General features: G+C 37.0%; 1 protein-coding gene across 1 annotated transcript in view; it reads right to left on the bottom strand.

Moving 5' to 3' along the window:
• Nucleotides 1–20,158, bottom strand: part of LOC118183540 (transcription factor p65-like) — an 82,974-nt gene that overhangs the window by 54,763 nt on the left and 8,053 nt on the right. The window contains exon 2 of the mRNA XM_085806759.1: nucleotides 2,667–2,865. Within this exon, the coding sequence (XP_085662885.1) occupies nucleotides 2,667–2,837 (171 nt within the window). The 5' untranslated portion in view covers nucleotides 2,838–2,865. The remainder of the gene's footprint in view (nucleotides 1–2,666; nucleotides 2,866–20,158) is intronic.

Raw genomic sequence — 20,158 nt, 5'->3', positions numbered from 1 at the left:
TAATATTCAATTTTTATCTACTTAATATGACAGCTCTTGCTTTAGTATTAAACATTTCCAAATTTAAAAAGATTAATTATCAAAATAAAGCACCAATGAAAATATAAAGTCACTCACGAAATCCGAGGACACAGGAAGCTGCCCGGAACCAGTCACAAATCACCGAAACAATAACTGCCAAATCTTCATCCTTTCCAGGAACCAGACTTTTTCACAGTTCAAGCAGTAGCCTCCGTCCAGCAGCATTTTAACTCAATCAACTTCCCGATTTCGAAGTTCCACTGAAGATAAGAGAAGGAGGTCGAAACTGGAGACAAAAGACCAAGGCAGACCTCAGGTGATGACAACCTTCCATATTTCCATCTTTTCTAAAGCAAAATAGAAACTCCAGCACGAACGAGCAGTTCAGACGGTTCCACAAATGGCAAAGAAACATCAGCGACGAAATTGAAAATAAGAAGCCGCAAGAATTGCCGCCGTCAACATGACGAGCACCCGCACTGTCTCGGACCCTCCGTACCCAGAATTCTCGGAGATGAAAACTTAACTGTATACCGCGGTCGACCCCCGAAGAACCGCCGCGTTATCCCAGCACCTCACTGACCGCGGCCGGCCCCGTAGCGGCCGCCGTCAAAGTAGCAAACCCGCTAAGGCTCCAAAAAAAAAATCTGCTAAAAGTCTTCTCTAAAAATCTCGTTTTTTCAAGTCCAAGAGATCCTCTCCTACCTCCCGTGCAACGGCTTAAGAAACCTCGGTTTACACTCACCAAGAAACGCCTCAAAATTACTATTGGTTCAAACAACACTAAAATTAAAAATTTAGCCAATCTTAAGGAAACTTGGACTCACCTTGCCAACTAGAAGAAAGGTCATAAATCGCCACTGAAATTCTCAGAAATTCAGAACTTTCTACAAGATGACAGACCCTTTCTTTCCCACGCAACAGAAGAATGTTTCCAACCTATAACTCTGTCAAAAAAATCGCCGCCCCTTAGAACTATTCGCCTCTGAACGAGCAAAACACGTGTTTTCAACCCCCGCGAAAAAAGGAGAAAAAGGAGCTGGACAGTGACCTCTAACCTCCAAAGAAGCCTACGCATGAGAAACGGAAATACACCAGCGCCCTTTTAATTGTAACACAATTCTGCCAAACTTAAAGGAGCTTTGCCGTAAAGTTTAACAATATTAAATATTATACATTAATTTTAAATAAGCTCAATACAAATTCATTAAACACAGCAAAATAATATAATAACTAAGAATACATTATGCACAGTAAAATAACTTTCAATAATTATATACAACAAAAAATACATAAGAATTTTCCATAACATATTGGCCATAACTAGAGAGTTTGTTAAATTATTTAACAAGACCTGCTGCAGTTCTAGTCTGAAGAGGCTGTAAATCGGCCTCAAAAAGGGCTATTTCCATAGGACAGCTGTGCCTCAATCCAGTAATAATACGCGCAGCATTTTGTAGAGACATTAGGTTATTTCGAAGCAGGAGAGATGAAAAATGTGCAATGCCTTCGCCCGGGATCGAACCTCAGATCTCTCGAAAACGCACGGTGCTTATCACTCTACTACGAAGGCAGGCGAAGATGACGGGAGAAATACCTTATAATTTAATTTTTTTTATTTCTTCATGTTGAAATCAGAGGCACAATAATAAATTGGAAACCCGAACTCGAGTATGGGACGAATGAGTGCCAATAAGTAGTTCTGAATCCTAAATAAGTAGCATTTAATTTAAATATTATATATGATCTAATTTAAATACATTTCCAGTGAGCATACAGTGTGCTCTTGATTATCTGGGCTTATGTCGGAGAAGGAGTTCACGGATAATTGAAAAACACGGATAATCCAAACTATCAATTTTCATCCATATATGTATATGTTTATTTCTTAAAAAATTGAGTAATTTTACTTTGATTTTGAGAACTTTTAAAACTTTGTCGAATTTCACTGTGTAGTTTTTGAAGTGCTTTTTTATCTTCCTATTCGAAATCCCGTTTGACCAATGAAGTCAATAGAGTTTCAGCAGAAGTAATTGCTGTCTCGGGACTAATGCTGATAAGTCTTAAAGGCGGAACAATTGCTCATCTGATGGTCTCGTGCTTCGGGATTAATGCAATTGTCAGTATCTTCTTCGCTTATATTTTCAGTATCTCTCTTTGCCCCTTCTGATCTTGGGCTTAGTCAGCTTAGTCAAATCGCCTCGACTTTTATCATTCCTCGATTTTTTTCCCGATCGATATTTTCGAAAAATTTTATATTTTCAGTTTTTTAGCATTAAGACTTCAATTATTGCCTCGACTACTTCACAATTAGATAAAACTTCGACTTCTGTGTTAGGAAGGATCTTTCTGCGCGATCGAACAGGTGTTATTGGTTTTACGTTTAACTTAGTTTTTCAAAGAATAAGAAGAAAATATACTCGAAAATATATACGAAACAGAAAAGGTATATATCCCAATGATCAACTGAAACAATGCTTCCGTTCAGACGGTCAAAATGTCATAACTGGCTTAAGCCGAGAACTTTTCGGAATCTTATTCCACTTAATTTGAATTTATGATGAGTTGGTTAAAAGTACCTTGTGAACTTAGGAGTAAACAATTAATATATATTTTTAATAAATATATTTCCAAAATATACTTACCTGTATAGTAGGATACTGCTTCATCTGAGCAGTACTATTAACGCCTACGATGCGGCCTCGGCATTTGTTTTCTGTTTCACATGTGTAACGGAAATAGTTGGAAAAAGCAGGCTGTATTAGGATTTCCACATACGGTTCCGAAGCATTGCATGTACTTGTCTGAGGATCCATGTGTCTTTTATGATGCTTTGCACTAAATCTGTAAGTAATGATACTCTAAAGTAATTAAACATAAAATAAATCAAATTTGAGATGCTCTTCTTGTTTCACATTCCATTATTTTTCAAGCTAAATTAGCTTTCAAGTCATTCATTTTTATAAAAGGAAAATATATCACAGGAGTTGTATAATTTCAGTTTCTTTCAAGATTAAGTAGAAAAATAACTCCAAATGAAATTATGCTTAAAAAACTGCAGTGTTTCAATATTGTTCCCCAAAAGAAACAACAACGGAAAAAAAAAAAAAAATAGTGTTACAGAATTCAGATCATTTATAATATTAAGTAAATATATGTAAATGAATATTTTAGTGAATTTCTGATGTTACTGAAATATATGGAATTCGGTATAACCCATATCATTTTCGAATATTGCGTGAGGATGAAATAAGAGGTTACCGACAGTACGAATTTTTGTAAATTTCATAAAAGTGCTAAGAATTCTACGGGACGGGAGCCAGAACCAGTTCAGCTGGTGCGGTCGCATCGAGTGGCAGAATTAACAACGGCTAAATTTTCAGAATTTAAGGAGGCATCCAGCTGGCAGAATTTAGGATTCACAAAGATTGCATCAGGTGGCCAAAAGCCTAGTTCCAGCCCCTATTTTTCCTGCCATATTTTCCTTCCTTGTACAAAATACTAGTTCTACACGAAACTTGTAAAAAATTGTTTCCTTGTCTCTTCTTGCTGCCAACTGAATATCCATGTCTTTTGCAACATGTCTCGTAATCCATGTCTTTGTAAATTGCAACACACATTCATCGTGTCCCGCTTCATGAATGATTATGCTGAAAACTATTCTTTTTAAATATCTCATTTTCTTCATCCCTGCAGTAGTCATCAGATCTCTGGATAGTCTCATTTGTAACGTCAATGCTATATACAACAACTTTGGTTTATGATACGAAAAAGTTTCTTTCATCCCCTTTAATTTCTATACTTTTGTTCTAAATTCTTCATACAAATGACTTACGTTACACATTTAAAACAATGCAATATTTTTAATATTTAGCGGATTTTTTTATCATCATGTACGTTAAACTAACACTTGGACTTGCAGTGGAATTAATGAAATATTTTTCAAATATCTCTATTTATTTTCAGTTAGAACTAAACCTTTTTATTTACTTTCATTGCTTATAAGGTATTTCTCCCACTTTCCTAGCGTGCCTTCGTGGTGTAACGGTAGCACGCTGGGCCGATATTCCAGAGGTCCGTGGTTCGATTTCCGGCGAAGGCGGTTGCATAGTTTTCATCTTTTCTGCTTCCAATTAACCTAATGACTCTACAAGTGGCGCCCGAACTAAAAGGGTTGTGGATGATGATTCTCCGCACCCAGGATTTGACTAGGTCCCCTAAAACCCTAGTCGCCTTTAAAAAGGGGAGTATATAAGGTATTTCTCCCCCTTTCCTAGCGAGATTTCGTGTGTAGTGGTTCTGCATACTGGGCCGGTATTCCAGAGGTCCGTGGTTCGATTCCCGGCGAAGGCGGTTGTTCATTTTTCATCTTTCCTGCTTCCAATTAACCTAATGACTCTACATGCTTAGAAGTTCTTTTTGTGACGATTAAGAGATTCTAACTCTTATTTGAGGTATTAAGGCAACAAGAATCAATGTAATACTCATAAATGTGGAGCATTCAGCTGTAGAAGTTCAAATGACGAAAGCGAAGCTTGTGCTCAGGCGAAACTTAGTTTTCTGTAAAATACTCGGGATCTAGCAGCAAAGTGCATGTTTTATTTTCTATGAAGGTGTAAACAGAAAATTTAAATAGGAAAAAAATCTGATTTGTACACCACATGGCTTCCTTGTACGGAATATTAAATTATACGCATTTTTTCCTGCATTTCATTTAAACCTATTTGTTCTCATTTTGCGACAAGGCAAAAGTACATAAAATCTCAAAACAGCTATATTAAAAATCGAAAAATATAGAAAAAGATAAAACACCAAATACAGTTAAAACAATTTTTAAAAAAATTACAATTAAAATTACAGTTTCTTGGCAAAAACGAGCAATTCGGCCAGCGTGCAGGAAGGCAGATTTTTCTATGCACAGAGCTGAAAGTTTACTTTTGGTCTCACTCGGCAAAAAGACACTGAAGACGTAGAACTGACTTAATTTGTTGTGGACACTATGCGAGTCAATATATGGGATAGTTTAATAACTTAAATGATAATACCAGAATGGATTAAGCATAATTTAATTCGCAATAATAAAAGAAGACGTTACTTTGTTCTTGCGAAGCTTAATTTCTTAGGATTGGCAAAAAATCCACTATTGTGCTAAGTTTCAAATGTAAACAAATATGGCTGCCATGGCAAAAAAAAATTAGGCTTAGTCGCACTCAAACGACTTTTAAATTGTTGATAATTTTACAACTGTAACATGGAGGTTAACTAAAGGCATAAAAATCTTAACCGGAAGATAAGAACATCATAATTCAATCATTTTTAAAGCAAAAAATACACAATTTACAAAAATATAAGAATAAAGAAACTGAGCTCACTGAGGTGAGTAAGAGAGTGGATTTATATATGCATATATACTTTTGGTGCGGCCGATTGTGCAACCAAAATGGGAGATGCACATCTATATGTTATAGCAGTCCTACATACAAAATTTCAACGTTCTGAGGCTATTCGTTTTTGAGCTATGCGAGATACATATATATATACCTACGTACAGACGCCACGAAAAAATTTCTTCTGAATCCATTTTAAATCAATTTTATAATTCTTTTGGGTAAAAAGATACTTTATTCTGTCCTTACGTACAGATGTCACGCAAAAACATCGTTAAATTCCATTCGATAGCGGTCAAAATGGATATTTTCGTTGAAATATTGTACTCTGAATTTTTCGTAATCACAATACTTCCTTTAGTTCGTACAAGAAAGTAAAAATATTATAAACATTTCTTATTATCTGTTTATACTTTAAAAAATTTTGTCCTTTGTATAATAATCCATGGTTGATGCAACCTGATATCACCAGCGTTCATCAAGCTAAGGAAAATTGAAGAACTGTGCAATCCGATAATAAAAAAGTGATCTTCTGTGGGAGAAATAAATTTCTAAAATGACATGCCAATTTTTCTCCATATATCGATTCACTAAGTCAAATTATGCCAAAGTGCCAAGTTTTGTAAAAATCGCACGAGTAGTTTTTAAAAAAATTAGCTCTCAGAATTTTAGCTCCTCAGTGTTAATTGAATTTGGTATATATTTATTAATATCTCTGTTTTATTAAACTTATTTGATTCTTCCTTTCATATTTCAAAATTTAGGTTCATTCCAAATAATATTCGCCTATTTTTTATAATTTATTTTTTAATTTGTATTTTAAAAAAATTTTTATGAATTTTTCGAAAAACATTTTGAATACCTATAAATGTTTGGCCATCTTCTTAAAGTAGTCTAAAAATCAAAGTTTTTTATTCAAAATTTTCGAAGGTATACGTGAATTTACATTTTAGCGCGTTTTGAAATTTGGCGTATTTATTATAAGCGATAATAACGAAAATGTGGTTTACCCACTTTGTTAAAATTATTTGAAATAATGAACGATGACTTTTTTAAGTTCGTTTACAATGAAGAAAAAGATAATGAAAATAGGTTGCTATAAATTAAGAAGTTCGTCAAGTGAAAGGGGAATTATTCTTGGCGCAAACTGAAAAGAATTCTCCAAGATAAATTTTTAAATTTCTCCATAAATTTCTTACCAAAAATTACAAAATTTAATATTTAGGCATTAAATTATGCCTAAATTTTTTTTACGTATCTCAATTCCACCACTTAAATTAGTGGTGGAATTGAGATACATAAAAAAAATTGGTATGTTATTTCGGAAAAAGGTCCGATTTTGTATCAAAATACCTATATTAGAACAAAGCTATATTTAAATCTAATAGATATCCTAAGTCGGGCTTTCGAGGCATGGAAAACGTAGTTTGAATTTCGTCAATCGGCCCAGTAGAACTGGAGGTATAGAACTGCCTTTTTTTTTTTTTTTTTTCCACATTTTCCAAACAGAATAGTCAATCAGGATAGCACTGGTAGTTCGGTCCGAGGTTCGAATCCCGCGAACGGGCTGGCTGCATGGGCGTTATCGTGGTTTTCCCCATGTGTAACGTGTATACGAGCCAGTTACCCTTAGAAAGTCCTCCACGAAGGCATCCCTCCCCTTAGGCAGATAGCCATCGAGGCTTTGCCATAATCACACACACAATCAGGATAGAAAATTTGAGCTAGAATTTTGTTACGTATGTATGCTTATAATTGTTACGAATTTGGTATTTAAAAAGCTAATGTTAGTTCAATTATAAATTAAATGGTTTTATTTCTCGCGCAGTGCAGCGCGTGACGAATAATAAAAGAAAGCTAAGCCGGAAAATTGAAAATACAAGAGCGCGTGCATTAAATAAATAAATATGTCTTTTTGATTTCGAGAAAGTACCAGAAAATTCTAGAGCGTGATTTTTAAAATCTTATAAAAGGAGGAAAACATCTCAGTTCGTAGTAAAATCCCAGGTTATAGCATTATTAGAAGCGATAGGCTCAGGACTACCCACGGAGGTACTGCAGTTGTGATCAAGAATCACATTAAATTCAACACTATCAAGCTCCCGACGACGACGCGATTAGAATACACTGCAATTCTTACTAGCAGTACAACCAATGAGAATTACCTTATAGTAGCAGCGTACAACCCCGCCGCAGGATATCAACTTACAGGACTTAGACATCATAATGTCGACGAATTTCCCTACCATACTTGCGGGTGATCTAAATGCAAAAGATCGCTCCTGGGGAGCCAGGATGGGTAACAGAAATGGTAGTCTGCTTAAAAACTATATCTATGCAAATAACTTACAGCTAGTCACCCCAAGTGAATACACTTTCTACTGTCGAAGTGGCGGAGACATACTAGATATTGCATTACTTAAAAATATTAGTCAGACTCCCTACTTAGAAGTCAAGAAAGAACTGTCGTCAGACCACTATCTAGTAGTGTTTGATTTTCACGGCTTTTACCCTGACCCTCCAAGGAAACGCACTAAAGTGAATTGGACCAGCTTTACAGATAAACTACGGAACATGCCTTGTAATCCCCATCTGAGAGACAGCGGTGAAATTGAAAGTGAAATTTATTCGCTGACTTCCAAAATTCAAAATGCGATTAAGAGTTCTTCGTATGCTTGCAGAGATACCTTAAGGAATAAACTCCCTGAAGATATATCTCACGACATAAAGGAAAGAAATAGAATTAGGAAAAGGTTTAATGTTACGCAAGACCCTTCACTTAAAAGGACTATAAACTACTTCAACAGGAAAATTCAGGCCGGCATCATGGAATTCAGGTCAAGTAATTGGGATAATCTTTTAGAGCATTTTAGCACTGATACAAGCTCTATGTGAATGCGATGAAAAAAGATAGGACGTATCACATTGCTCCAATTAGTCACATGGGATCCAACCACTATTCTGAAGAAGACATAGCCAATGTGTTCGCAAAGAAACTTGAGGAGACGTTTAGGCCCAACCCCTCGACCAACCCTCAGCACGAAGAGGAGGTTCAAAATGTCGTTAACATGCTCAAAAACAGGGATAATACGGATTATATAAAATTCATCTCCTCGAAAGAAGTCCATACTATCATTAAACATATCAATACCAAGAAAACTCACGGGTTTGACGGGATCAGCAATCGTGCTCTGAAGGCACTCCTTCCAAGGTGTATAGTGCTACTTACAAACATCTTTAATGCTTGCATCAGGACGAGTTATTACCCTTCGCAGTGGAAACACTCGATTATTATCACTATACTGAAGCCGGGGAAAAACCCCTCACTTACAGACAGTTATCGTCCTATTAGCCTTCTTCCGGCTATCGGAAAAATATTTGAGAAAGCTTTAAACAACAGAATTACAGACCACTTAAAAAAATTGGATCTGATAGACCCGGCCCAATTTGGTTTCCGGAAACATCACAGTACAACCCATCAAATACTAAATATCGTTGAGATTATCACGAGAGCTTTTTTCCACAAGACTGGTGTGGCAGCATGCTTCATAGACCTTGAGAAGGCCTTCGACAAGGTCTGGCACGAAGGACTGATTTACAAGCTAAATAACTTTCTTTTTCCTGTCAGCCTTGTGAAGTTAATTATCTCATACCTAAAAAGAAGAACCTTTCAGGTGAGAGTTGGAGACTCCCTTTCCGGAAGGAAAATCATTGCCAGCGGCGTCCCGCAAGGGTCTGTTATTGGCCCAAAATTATTCAACACTTTCGTTAATGATTTACCCAACCCACTGAATGCTAAAACCCTGAAATATGTAGACGACACGGTGATTTTATCGGAATCTAAAAGCCCCCAACTTGCTCTTACTAACCTACAGTTTCACATCAACATAGTAGCTGCTTGGTGTCAACTTTGGAGAATTAAAATTAATACCTCGAAATGTAAAATTGTCTAATTCCGTCGCTACAGAAGAAATGTCACTACGAACACGGATATCAAGATAGAGAATGATGTGATTCCAGTTTGCTCGTCCACAAAGTACTTGGGAGTTACCCTAGATGATAGGCTCACCTTCAAAGAGCAAGTAACCAACCAAGTAAATAAAGCAAACGGAGTTTTCATGTAGCTTTATACTGTTATAGATAGGAAATCGAAATTGAGCTTAAAAGCTAAACGCATGATCTATATCACTATGATTAGGCCAGTTATGCTCCAGCGTGGGCTATTGCCAATAAGACGGATAGAAGAAAACTAGAAGTCCTTCAAAACAAAATTTTGAGAGCCATCACTAATGCGCCCTGGTTTGTACGAAATAGCATCATTCATGCAGACTTGAAAATAAAGCCCATTTCTGAACAAATCCTCATGGAGGCGCACAACTAATTCGAAAAAATGGATAATTCTCCATTGCACATGCTAAGAGAACTCGGTAATTATGACCCTACGGCGGACAGCGGGGTGAAAAGGTCAGCGTGGTCAATTCACCATAATGCGCGGTGGTGATGTAAATATGTAAATAGTGTACATATGAAGTTGTGTTTTGTGCTCTATCTAACCTTATTTAACCAAGTACTGTTTTACTGCCAAAATTAGCTATTTGCCTGGAAGCAGGCTAGAGACTCTGAATTAATTACTATGTGTTAAGGACAGTGTATTCTGTAATCTCACCACGCCCATTGCTGTGGTTCTACTCCTGATTACCTGCTGGACTGCACACCCTATCTCAGTAACCTTACGCTACTATCCTGACCGAATGCATCATGCAAGGACTTGAATGCTGGATGATTTTGTTTTCCAAGTACTAATTTCCCAATTTTCGTATATTCAGCTTGACTTCGTCATGGAATGATTGCACCTTGTTCTAAAGTCACGCCCCAGAAGGAGGTGCAGTAGCACCTTAATGTACTCTAAAAACCGTGAATGGCCTTTATAGGCTGCACAGATTGTACAGGTCAAAACTCAAAGTAGTTGTATACCTGAGGTGAATCAGAAATAAATAAATAAAAAAAGTTCGTAGTAGTTGCTTAGTTTGTTGTTGTTTAGAAAACTGCTCTTGTTGATTGTAGCGAATTCGCGGATTAGCTTTCTTTAGCTGTTTTGAATTACGTTCTATTGGACATTTGAGTAGTTAAAAGATAACTATTGTGAGATATTGTAATATTGCACGATAATTTGAGAAAATATAAGCATTTTTGTTGTGATAATAATAAATTTTTGTTCATTTTTCATCGAACTTGTGCATTCGTTTCGTAACAAATCCGTACGCACGCAACAATTTTTGGTGTCAGGAGTGGGGTATTGAATGCCAATCACAAGAGCGATGGAAGAACAGTTAAAACAATTCATGGCAGCCTTTGCTGCATTTAAAGAAGAGATGAAAGACTTTGTTAAAGAAAAAATGAAATTGGGACAGAAAAAAATGGAAGAATCTGTTAAAAACGAGATTAAAGCAGTTAACGAAGAAATGAATCTAATCAGGAAAAGATTGAAGCAGGACAGGAAAAGATTGAAGCAAGACAAGAAGAGATGAAAAGAGAAATTACCTGCATAATAGAAAATAAATTTGAGGTTATGGGAGGCAGAATAGACGCGGTTGAAATTAAAGTTGGACAAATTGAAGAAAAAGTCTTTTCTGTGAAAGAGCAAATAGAAGACAGAGTTTCGGCAGTGGAACAACAAATAGGTTACAGAGTTGATTCTGTCAAAGAAGAAATAGAAGGAAGAGTTTGTTCTGTTCAACAACAAATCGAATCCCAAATTGATGATAGGGTTTCTGTTGCCGTCGCCAAAGAAGTTGACAGCCTAAAGAAGTGCATAGCGGCGGCAGAAGCGATTCTGAAGGTTTTAAATTTCTATCTATGCCTGCTCGCTCCTCCCTGAAGCTATGTACATATGATGGGAAGACATCCTGGCAAGTGTATAAGATCCAATTTTCTATAGTTGCGGATGCGAATGGATGGGATTCCCAAACTAAGGCCTGTCATCTCGCCGCTTCTCTGAGAACAGACGCTTCCAGGAAACCAAAGACTTGACTTCGAAGCTCTATCCGGCGCATTGGAGCTGCGCTTTGGCGAGAAGTGTTTGAAAGACTACAGCAGGCTTCAATTAAAATCCCGTCAACAGAAGCCCACCGAATCACTCCAGGAACTCGCCACGGATGTTGAAAGGCTGTCCGACCTCGCCTTTACGGAGTGCCCGAGAGAAATAAGGGAAATTCTGTCCCTGAGTACTTTATCGATGGCATCCGGGATCCCGAAATACAGAAGGCTCTAAGAATGGCGGATGTTAAAGATTTAAAAAGCGCTTTAGTGTACGCCATGAAATTCGAGGCAGCCCAGCAAGCCACTCGTCGAGACCGCCACCCAGTCAGAGCTGCTCAAGTTCAGGAGCCAGGGGATCAAGTCACCGCTCGTCTAGACGATTTAACTAGACAACTGAACTCCTTGAGACGGAATATTGGTGAGAAGAAACCGACCGTTAAGTGCTGGAACTGCGGTGCTGAAGGACACATACGACGAAACTGCAGAACCCCCCAGGGTACGGATGTTAAGACCGCTCCTAACAAACAGCAGGGAAACTAATTAGTGGCAATCTCGCGGAGCGGAGGTTGCCAGATATTGAAAAGCACCAGTTTAAAGCGTTTCAGATTTCTGCAGTGAGAGGCGGCAGTAATCGACTTTTCATAATAGGACATATTAATGGAGTTCCCTGCAATATGACGATAGATACAGGAGCCAACGTTACCATCATCCGAAAAGATTTGGCTCAACAACTGGGAAACAAACTTATCTGGACGCCGCCCTGTGTTACCCTCCAGACTGTGTCCGGTGAGAAGATCGACATCGATGGAAAAGTAAACGTTAACATCACGTTTGGAAGTGCCGCTTACCATCACACGGCATACGTAGCAGAGATCACTGATTCTTGCATACTCGGATTGAACTTTCTAAGGAAATACAATTTTTCCTTGGACTTTAAAAATAACGAATTGCATTCTACATCTGAGGACATAGCCCTATTCGGAATTAATGATGGAGTGAAATCTATCCATAAAATTATAGTTCAAGATGATATCACAATACCCGCAAGAACCCAGTTTTTACTTCCTGGATCCATAGCCGAAAATAGAAATTTCCGCTACGGCATCATAGAATATCCCGATAACTGTAATAGCCCAAAAGGAGTACTAGTAGCCTCAACACTCGTCGACCTATCCAGAACGGTTATCCCGGTGTGAGAGTAGCCAAGTAACTGAGAAGTCGAGAGTTATTAAGAAAGGTGAAGTGGTTGCAACATGTACTCCAGTAACCAGCGTTGAAAGAAAGAGTAACATCCCAGAATCCGTGTCCTCAGAGAGCATTACATCGGAGTTACTGCAGAATGCACAATTAAACGATGAAGAGAAGAATGCTGCCGATCGCGTCATTAAAGATCTTCAAGTTGTTTTCTCCCGCTCTTCTTCTGACGTGGGTCGAACTAGTTTAACACAATGTAGAATCGATACCGGCGATCATCCCCCGATCAAGCAACATCCAAGGCGTCTACCGTTTGCTAAACAGGAAGAGGTGCGAACACTTTTAAGAGATATGGAAGAAGGCGATGTCATCGAGCCTTCAGCGAGTCCATGGGCATCTCCCATCGTTCTCGTCAGAAAGAAAGACGGCTCAACAAGATTTTGCGTCGACTATCGCCGGTTGAATGAGGTTACGAAGAAAGACAGTTACCCTCTTCCTAGAATCTACGACATTCTAGACACTCTTTCTGGAAGCAAGTGGTTCTCAACGCTTGATTTAAAGAGTGGGTATTGGCAGGTAGAAATACAGCCTGAAGACCGAGAAAAGAAGGCATTTACTACGGGTCAAGGGCTTTGGCAATTCAAGGTGATGCCGTTTGGACTGCGTAATGCGCCGGCAACATTCGAACGCCTTATGGAGACTGTTTTGAAAGGTCTTTCCTACGAAGCCTGTCTGATATACATGGACGATATCATCATCGTCGGAAAGAGTTTTGAAGAGCATCTAGAAAATCTTAGAAAGGTGCTTCAGAAACTGAAAGAGGCCAATCTGAAGCTGAGACCCTCTAAATGCAAATTGTTCCGAAAGGAAATGACTTACCTGGGAAATGTCATCTCTGCAAAAGGTGTGTGCACGGATCCTGAAAAGGTGTCAGCCGTTAAATCCTGGAAACGTCCCGAAAATGTCCATCAATTGAGAAGCTTCCTAGGGATTTGCACCTACTATAGGAGATTCGTGAAGGACTTTTTCTTCCATCGCAAGACCCCTTCACAAACTGACAGAGAGCAAGCAAAGATTCTTGTGGACAAAGGAATGCGAGGATGCATTTAACAACTTAAGGGAAGCTTTAACATCTGCTCCAATCCTGACGTATCCTCAGCTCGACAGACCATTTATTCTCGACACGGACGCGAGCAATGAAAGTGTCGGTGCTGTTTTGTCCCAAGAAATAGACCGCCAAGAACGTGTAGTAGCTTACTGGAGCAAGTGCCTGTCTAAACCGGAGAGGAATTACTGTGTCACTAGGAAAGAGTTGCTCGCCATAGTTAAAGCCGTAGAGCATTTCCATCATTATCTATACGGCAGAAAATTCCTCCTCCGCACGGACCATGCCTCATTTGCCTGGCTTTTAAATTTCAAGAATCCTGAGAGTCAAATAGCCAGGTGGATACAGAGACTCCAAGAATATGACATCACTATCCGTCATCGTAAGGAATCATCACACGGGAACGCCGACGACATGTCTAGAAGACTTTGCCCAGAAAGCTGCCGATATTGTTCCAGGGTGGAAGCGAAATACGAGCTGCTGACTCCCGTCGCAAGACAAATTACAACATCAACATCGGCTGATCGAGACCCGTGGAGTGATGATGAAGTCAGGAAAGACCAGCTGGAAGACCGTGACATTAAACCCATAATTGATTTAATGGAGTCATCAAACAGAAAACCTACCTGGCAAGACATTTCTATCTGTAGTCCTACAACAAAACAATACTGGGCACTCTGGGATTCACTTCACATTCGAAACGGCGTCTTATACCGGAAATTCGAATCGGATGATGGGAAGACGTTCCGATGGCAAATGATACTTCCAAGATCCCGGATTCCTGATGTCCTTAAAGAACTACATAACAGCCCTACAGGAGGTCACTTTGGAATAATGAAACCTTGCAGAGAGTTCGTGAGCGCTTTTACTGGAATAATACGAAGGATGACGTACAAAAGTGGTGCCGATCATGCGATGCCTGTGCAGGTCGGAAAGGACCGAGGAAACGCAGCCGAGGCAAGCTGCAACGTTACAACGTAGGTGCGCCGTTTGAACGTATCGCCTTTGACATCTTGGGACCTCTACCACGAGCTGCTGATGGCACCAAATACATACTCGTTGTCATTGATTACTTCACCAAGTGGCCTGAAGCGTATCCCCTTCCTGATCAAGAGTCTGTCACAATAGCTGAGGTGATGGTACAGCACTGGATTTCCAGGTTCGGAGTTCCTCTTCAGTTACATTCCAATCAGGGAAGGAATTTTACGTCGGCAGTAATCAAAGAACTCTGCAAATTACTCGGCATTGACAAAACCCAAACGACGCCATTACATCCCCAGTCGGACGGCATGGTAGAGAGGTTCAATCGAACCATCCTTAATAACCTTTCATTAGTGGTTTCCAGAAACCAACAGGATTGGGACAAGAAATTACCACTGTTTTAATGGCTTACCGCAGTGCTGTCCACGAGACTACCGGCTATTCCCCATCACAGATGCTCTTCGGTCGTGATCTTCGTCTGCCTTGTGATCTATTGTTTGGCCGCCCTCCGGATGCTCCTTCATCGTCTGAGGAATATATTCAAGATCTCCAGGCCCGGTTTGAAGTGATGCACAACTTTGCACGAGAGCGAGTCAACTTGGCGACGGAGAAGATGCAGACCCACTACGACACAAGAGCTACTGAACATCAATTCCACGAAGGAGACAAGATGTGGTTGTGGAATCCGACTCGACGGAAAGGACTTTGTCCGAAATTACAGTCACCTTGGGATGGTGTACACAGTCCTAAACCGGCTGAATGACGTCGTGGTTCGGATCCGTAAGTCTTCGAACTCTAAACTTAAAGTCGTTCATTACGACAGGTTAGCTCATTACTATGGCCATGGTACGTAATATAAATAATTGTAAATAGTATAAGACCATGGTCCTTTTTGTTTTTAAATGTGTATTTGATTTGATTTGTATTTAGTATTTGATTTGCATTTAGTATTTGATTTGTTTAAGGTTTCTATTACATTTATTGTTCATGTTGTTTGATATTGTAATGTAATGTTTATGCCTCAGTTGCATTTATGCCTCAGTTGTAAGTTTGGCTTCCTGTCCAGGGATTGTACTGCCCGGGACGTGCAGTCCTTGGGAAGGGGGCAGTGTTACGAATTTGGTATTTAAAAAGCTAATGTTAGTTCAATTATAAATTAAATTGTTTTATTTCTCGCGCAGTGCAGCGCGTGACGAATATTAAAAGAAAACTAAGCCGGAAAATTGAAAATACAAGAGCGCGTGTATTAAATAAATAAATATGTTTTTTTGATTTCGAGAAAGTGCCAGAAAATTCTAGCGCGTGATTTTTAAAATCTTATAAAAGGAGGAAAACATCTCAGTTCGTAGTAGTTGCTTAGTTTGTTGTTGTTTAGAAAACTGCTCTTGTTGATTGTAGCGAATTCGCGGATTAGCTTTCTTTAGCTGTTTTGAATTACGTTCTATTGGACATTTGAGTAGTTAAAAGATAACTACTGTGAGATATTTAATACTGCATGATAATTTGAGAAAATTTAAGCATTTTTGGTGTGATAATAATCAATTTTTGTTCATTTTTCATCGAACTTGTGCATTGATTTCGTAACGAACCCGTACGCACGCAACATTATGAAACGTTTTTGACTGATTTATGCTACTGCTGAATTTATAAGGAATGTTTTACGGACTTTATACAAAACATTGTCTTCGCATGTGCAGTTTTAAATATTAATCACTTAAGATGTTCATTATATCTTAAAATATATGTGAATTGATTATAAAAATAATTTGCATTGAGTTCCAAGATTAATAACAATTGTTTAAGTCAAATAGAAATAGTTACTTGTAGAAACTGGAAATTCTTAGAATGCAACATACCATTTTAAAACATGCTTTCATTAATTTTTCTTTCCATTCAAATTTAGGGTAAGAATCTTTAATCAATGATAATTTTATAAATTTTTAAAGTTTTAAATGAGAAAACGTTTTTAAACTGTAAATATATAAAAATAAATATATAAAAATTATGCACAGAATATCTCATTGTTAATATAAAGTGCTAATATGAAGAGCTAATATAGAGATAAGTATTTCAAGAAAAGCTGATATAAAAGGAAAACATGAAATTGAATAAAAAGGCATAAAACTCACCCAAAATAACTAATGGCATCAGATCACAAAATCGAATTAGTTTATTTAATTAGCTGAATGAGTTAAAATCTGCAGTGTGTATACACACTCTTCTTTTGCTAAAGCTAGGCATTACGTATCAGAAACTGACCATTTGCTTTAAATTTCCTTTTTTGCGTATTCATAGTTTAATCGAAATACAAGAACTCTTTGTGATCAATTTCGCAAGTAACTGAAATGCATGAGAAAGCAAAACTACCGTATTTCATAAAATGGACGTTAAATCTAGAAAGATAAGAAACATGAAAATGCAAAAGAGCTCCAGCCGTTTGCAAGAAATCTCATAAACAAGTATTTTACTTAAACAAACGTAAATGTTATCCAATCACTCTTTTTTGCACTGTAGCTACGTCAATATACAGACTCTCTTTTAACTCCCTTTTCCTTATCTTTCACAGATTTGTATTTAAAATCGCAACGGTGAATTTAGAATGATAAGGAAGGAAGGAAGTGGAGGAAGGATATGATAATATAAAGCTTTTGCTTGCATGGTAGCAATCTGCAGGTGAAAAATGTGTTTAATGTGAAAGTACTAGATATGCTTTACAATAAGCACACGGGGCAATACATAGCGATAAATATTAATTAAATGTAAAATAGGATTGTAAGAGATGCATGGATATTTTACAACTTTAGTAGACTTCACATAATTGCCCAATTTTTTAATGGTTACTGAATATATGTTTCTATATATTTAACCTTATTGCATGAGCACTGGAAAATAAAATTCTCACAAAAGTCCAAAATTTGAAACTTCTCTGGAGAGCGGGTAAATTCATGGAGTATATTTTAAAGACATTAGTGTAAGATTTAATTCATTAAAATTATTAAAATCAGTATTTATTAATTAATCAGCATAATTAATTTCATATTTTCTGATAGTTTATTGATTATACAACATTTCTTTCAATAACAGGTTAAAAAATCAAGGAAGAAATTAACATATTCCTAAGTTAAATGAAATCTAGTCTTTACATTTTATTTATTTAGGAAATAAAAATATATTTATACACTTAAAATTTAATTTGCGGACTTAAAAGAATCCTTTGCGATTTTTTACTAAATAACTTTAGTATATTTTCACTAATTTAAATTTACAAAAAGTATTAATAATGATAAAATAGCGAAATATCTGATATGATTTATATGCTTCTCAAATTATATAAACCATAAAAAAAATTTTTATTTTTAATACTGTTTCAATATTCAGACTGAATTTTGGGTTGACTGATTCGATTTCTATGACAGTAAAGAATCACATAAATCTTTTATTAGTATTATTTTTTTATGTTAATTTCCAGAGTCATTAGGATTTTCCGAAACAGGAAACATAAAAAATAGGCAATGGGCATCGACGGGTTTCGAGCTTCGAACTGACGACTGCTTGTAGGATATTTTTAAAATTACACCACGAAGGCCCACCGGAAGGAGGGAGAAAATACCTTACAAATAATTTATTATTATTATTATTATTATTATTTTATTTGTATACTATTTAATATTTGTATTTTGTTTAAATAAATTTTAAGAATTAAAATTATCAAAATATTTTTTAATATATTCCTGATATATAAATAGAGATAAACATATATAAATAGAGATAAATATATATAAATAGAGATTGATAAACAAAATATATAAATAGAAGTTTTGGTACTTTTCTGTTTCGCCGGCGCAAATCTCGCCAAGCAGACATTATTGGCGACTACATACAGTATACACATAGAAAATGTTAAAAAATGTTAGTTCTAATAATTTTTTATTTTGAAGGCATAAGCATTTTAATATCGTTTAAAATTTTGTAAGAAGATAATAAATAAAGACAATAAATTTGTAAAAGGATATTAATTTAAGACTTAACTACGCTGTCATGGTTCAACATCCTGATTCGCCGGTTCATATCACGTGACCACCAGTGATCTCTCACGTAAGTCACGCTACAAAAATCTAATTCTCTCAGTAATTACCTACATTAATTTCAAGTTAAATCTTAATTTGGAATACAAGTTTAAATGCAAGAATCATTTCAGTTCGTTTGAATAGCTTACTTAGAAATTATGTAAAACCGCAGTCCTTTACTTCGCTAGTGCATTCTCTTTAGAATTGATGCATTTAATCCTTAACTTTGCTTTTTCTATATTTTCGCCTTTGGATGAGCAGTGTGTTTGCATCCTAATTGACCTATTTACCGCGAATGGCCTTAGGGCATAAAATTGAACTATCTGGTAAAAATTCTATGTAATTGTATGCCAGTATTGAAAGAAACAATCAATCTGATAAGAAACGGCTGCTACTTGTTTTGGAAAATGAGGTGTAAAAGGTCACCAGCGAGGATATTCTATTTGGCACTAGTTGTACCATTATTGGAGACTTTAATCGCCTGCGCCGGCAAAACGGAAAAGTACCGAAGTTTTAAGAAAAAACTGAAAAAAAGAAAACACTCTTGACTTCCAAAAGATCGGACAACCATTAAGAGGTGGTAAAATAAACTGATATGAATGTTTTTATTTATTTATTTTATTATTATTATTTTTATCACAGAATAAAGATGAAGCTGTAAGATGAAACGTAAAAGGAGCTAAAGGGCCGCACTTTCTAGCAAGTAATAGTTCCCCAAGCATAAATGTTGAAATTTCTGTGGCGACTGGCTAGAAAACCGACTTTCATTTCTCGACCAGACAGGAGAAAGTACCATAATTTCCTGCAGAAAATCTTACCAGAATTTTTGGGAGATATACAAGTAGTTATCCAGCGGCGTATATATCCCAGCTTGAAGGAGCAAATAGAGCGTTTTCAAAGAGCGTTTTCAGAGACGTAAAACCGCTACTGAACTGCACATCGAGAGAAACATTTCCGTGAATCTTTAGGACCCAAAAATCTTATTGGTTGACTTACGCAAAGATATCTCAGAAGTATATTCTTTCCTATGCGAGTCACAACTGCAAGCAAACATTTTCTCCAGCCTCGTCAAATGTTCCGAATACATGCGCACAGCAGATCGTTGAAAGAAACTGTCTCGGGTTGACTGTTGATGGAAGACACGTTATCAGTTTACTATACGTTATTATAATTATTATCATGATTATAAGGGCACAGCCTCGATCCTCCTAGCCGGCACAAGCCGGTCGTATGATCAAAAAATGGAACTGGGCAGAAAAAAAACCAAATATAAGAAAAACATATAAAGTCCAAAATCTGAGTCTGAGTGCCGAATTCCAATTCTATCTTTGTTCGTATTTATAATCTTCATTATTGTTTCTCCA

The sequence above is a fragment of the Stegodyphus dumicola genome, chromosome 12, assembly GCF_044657685.1.
Source record: "Stegodyphus dumicola isolate Sdum_Otavi_A_Nest chromosome 12, ASM4465768v1".
Classification (NCBI taxonomy): Eukaryota; Metazoa; Arthropoda; class Arachnida; order Araneae; family Eresidae; genus Stegodyphus; species Stegodyphus dumicola.
This window is presented reverse-complemented; position numbering and strand designations above follow the sequence as displayed.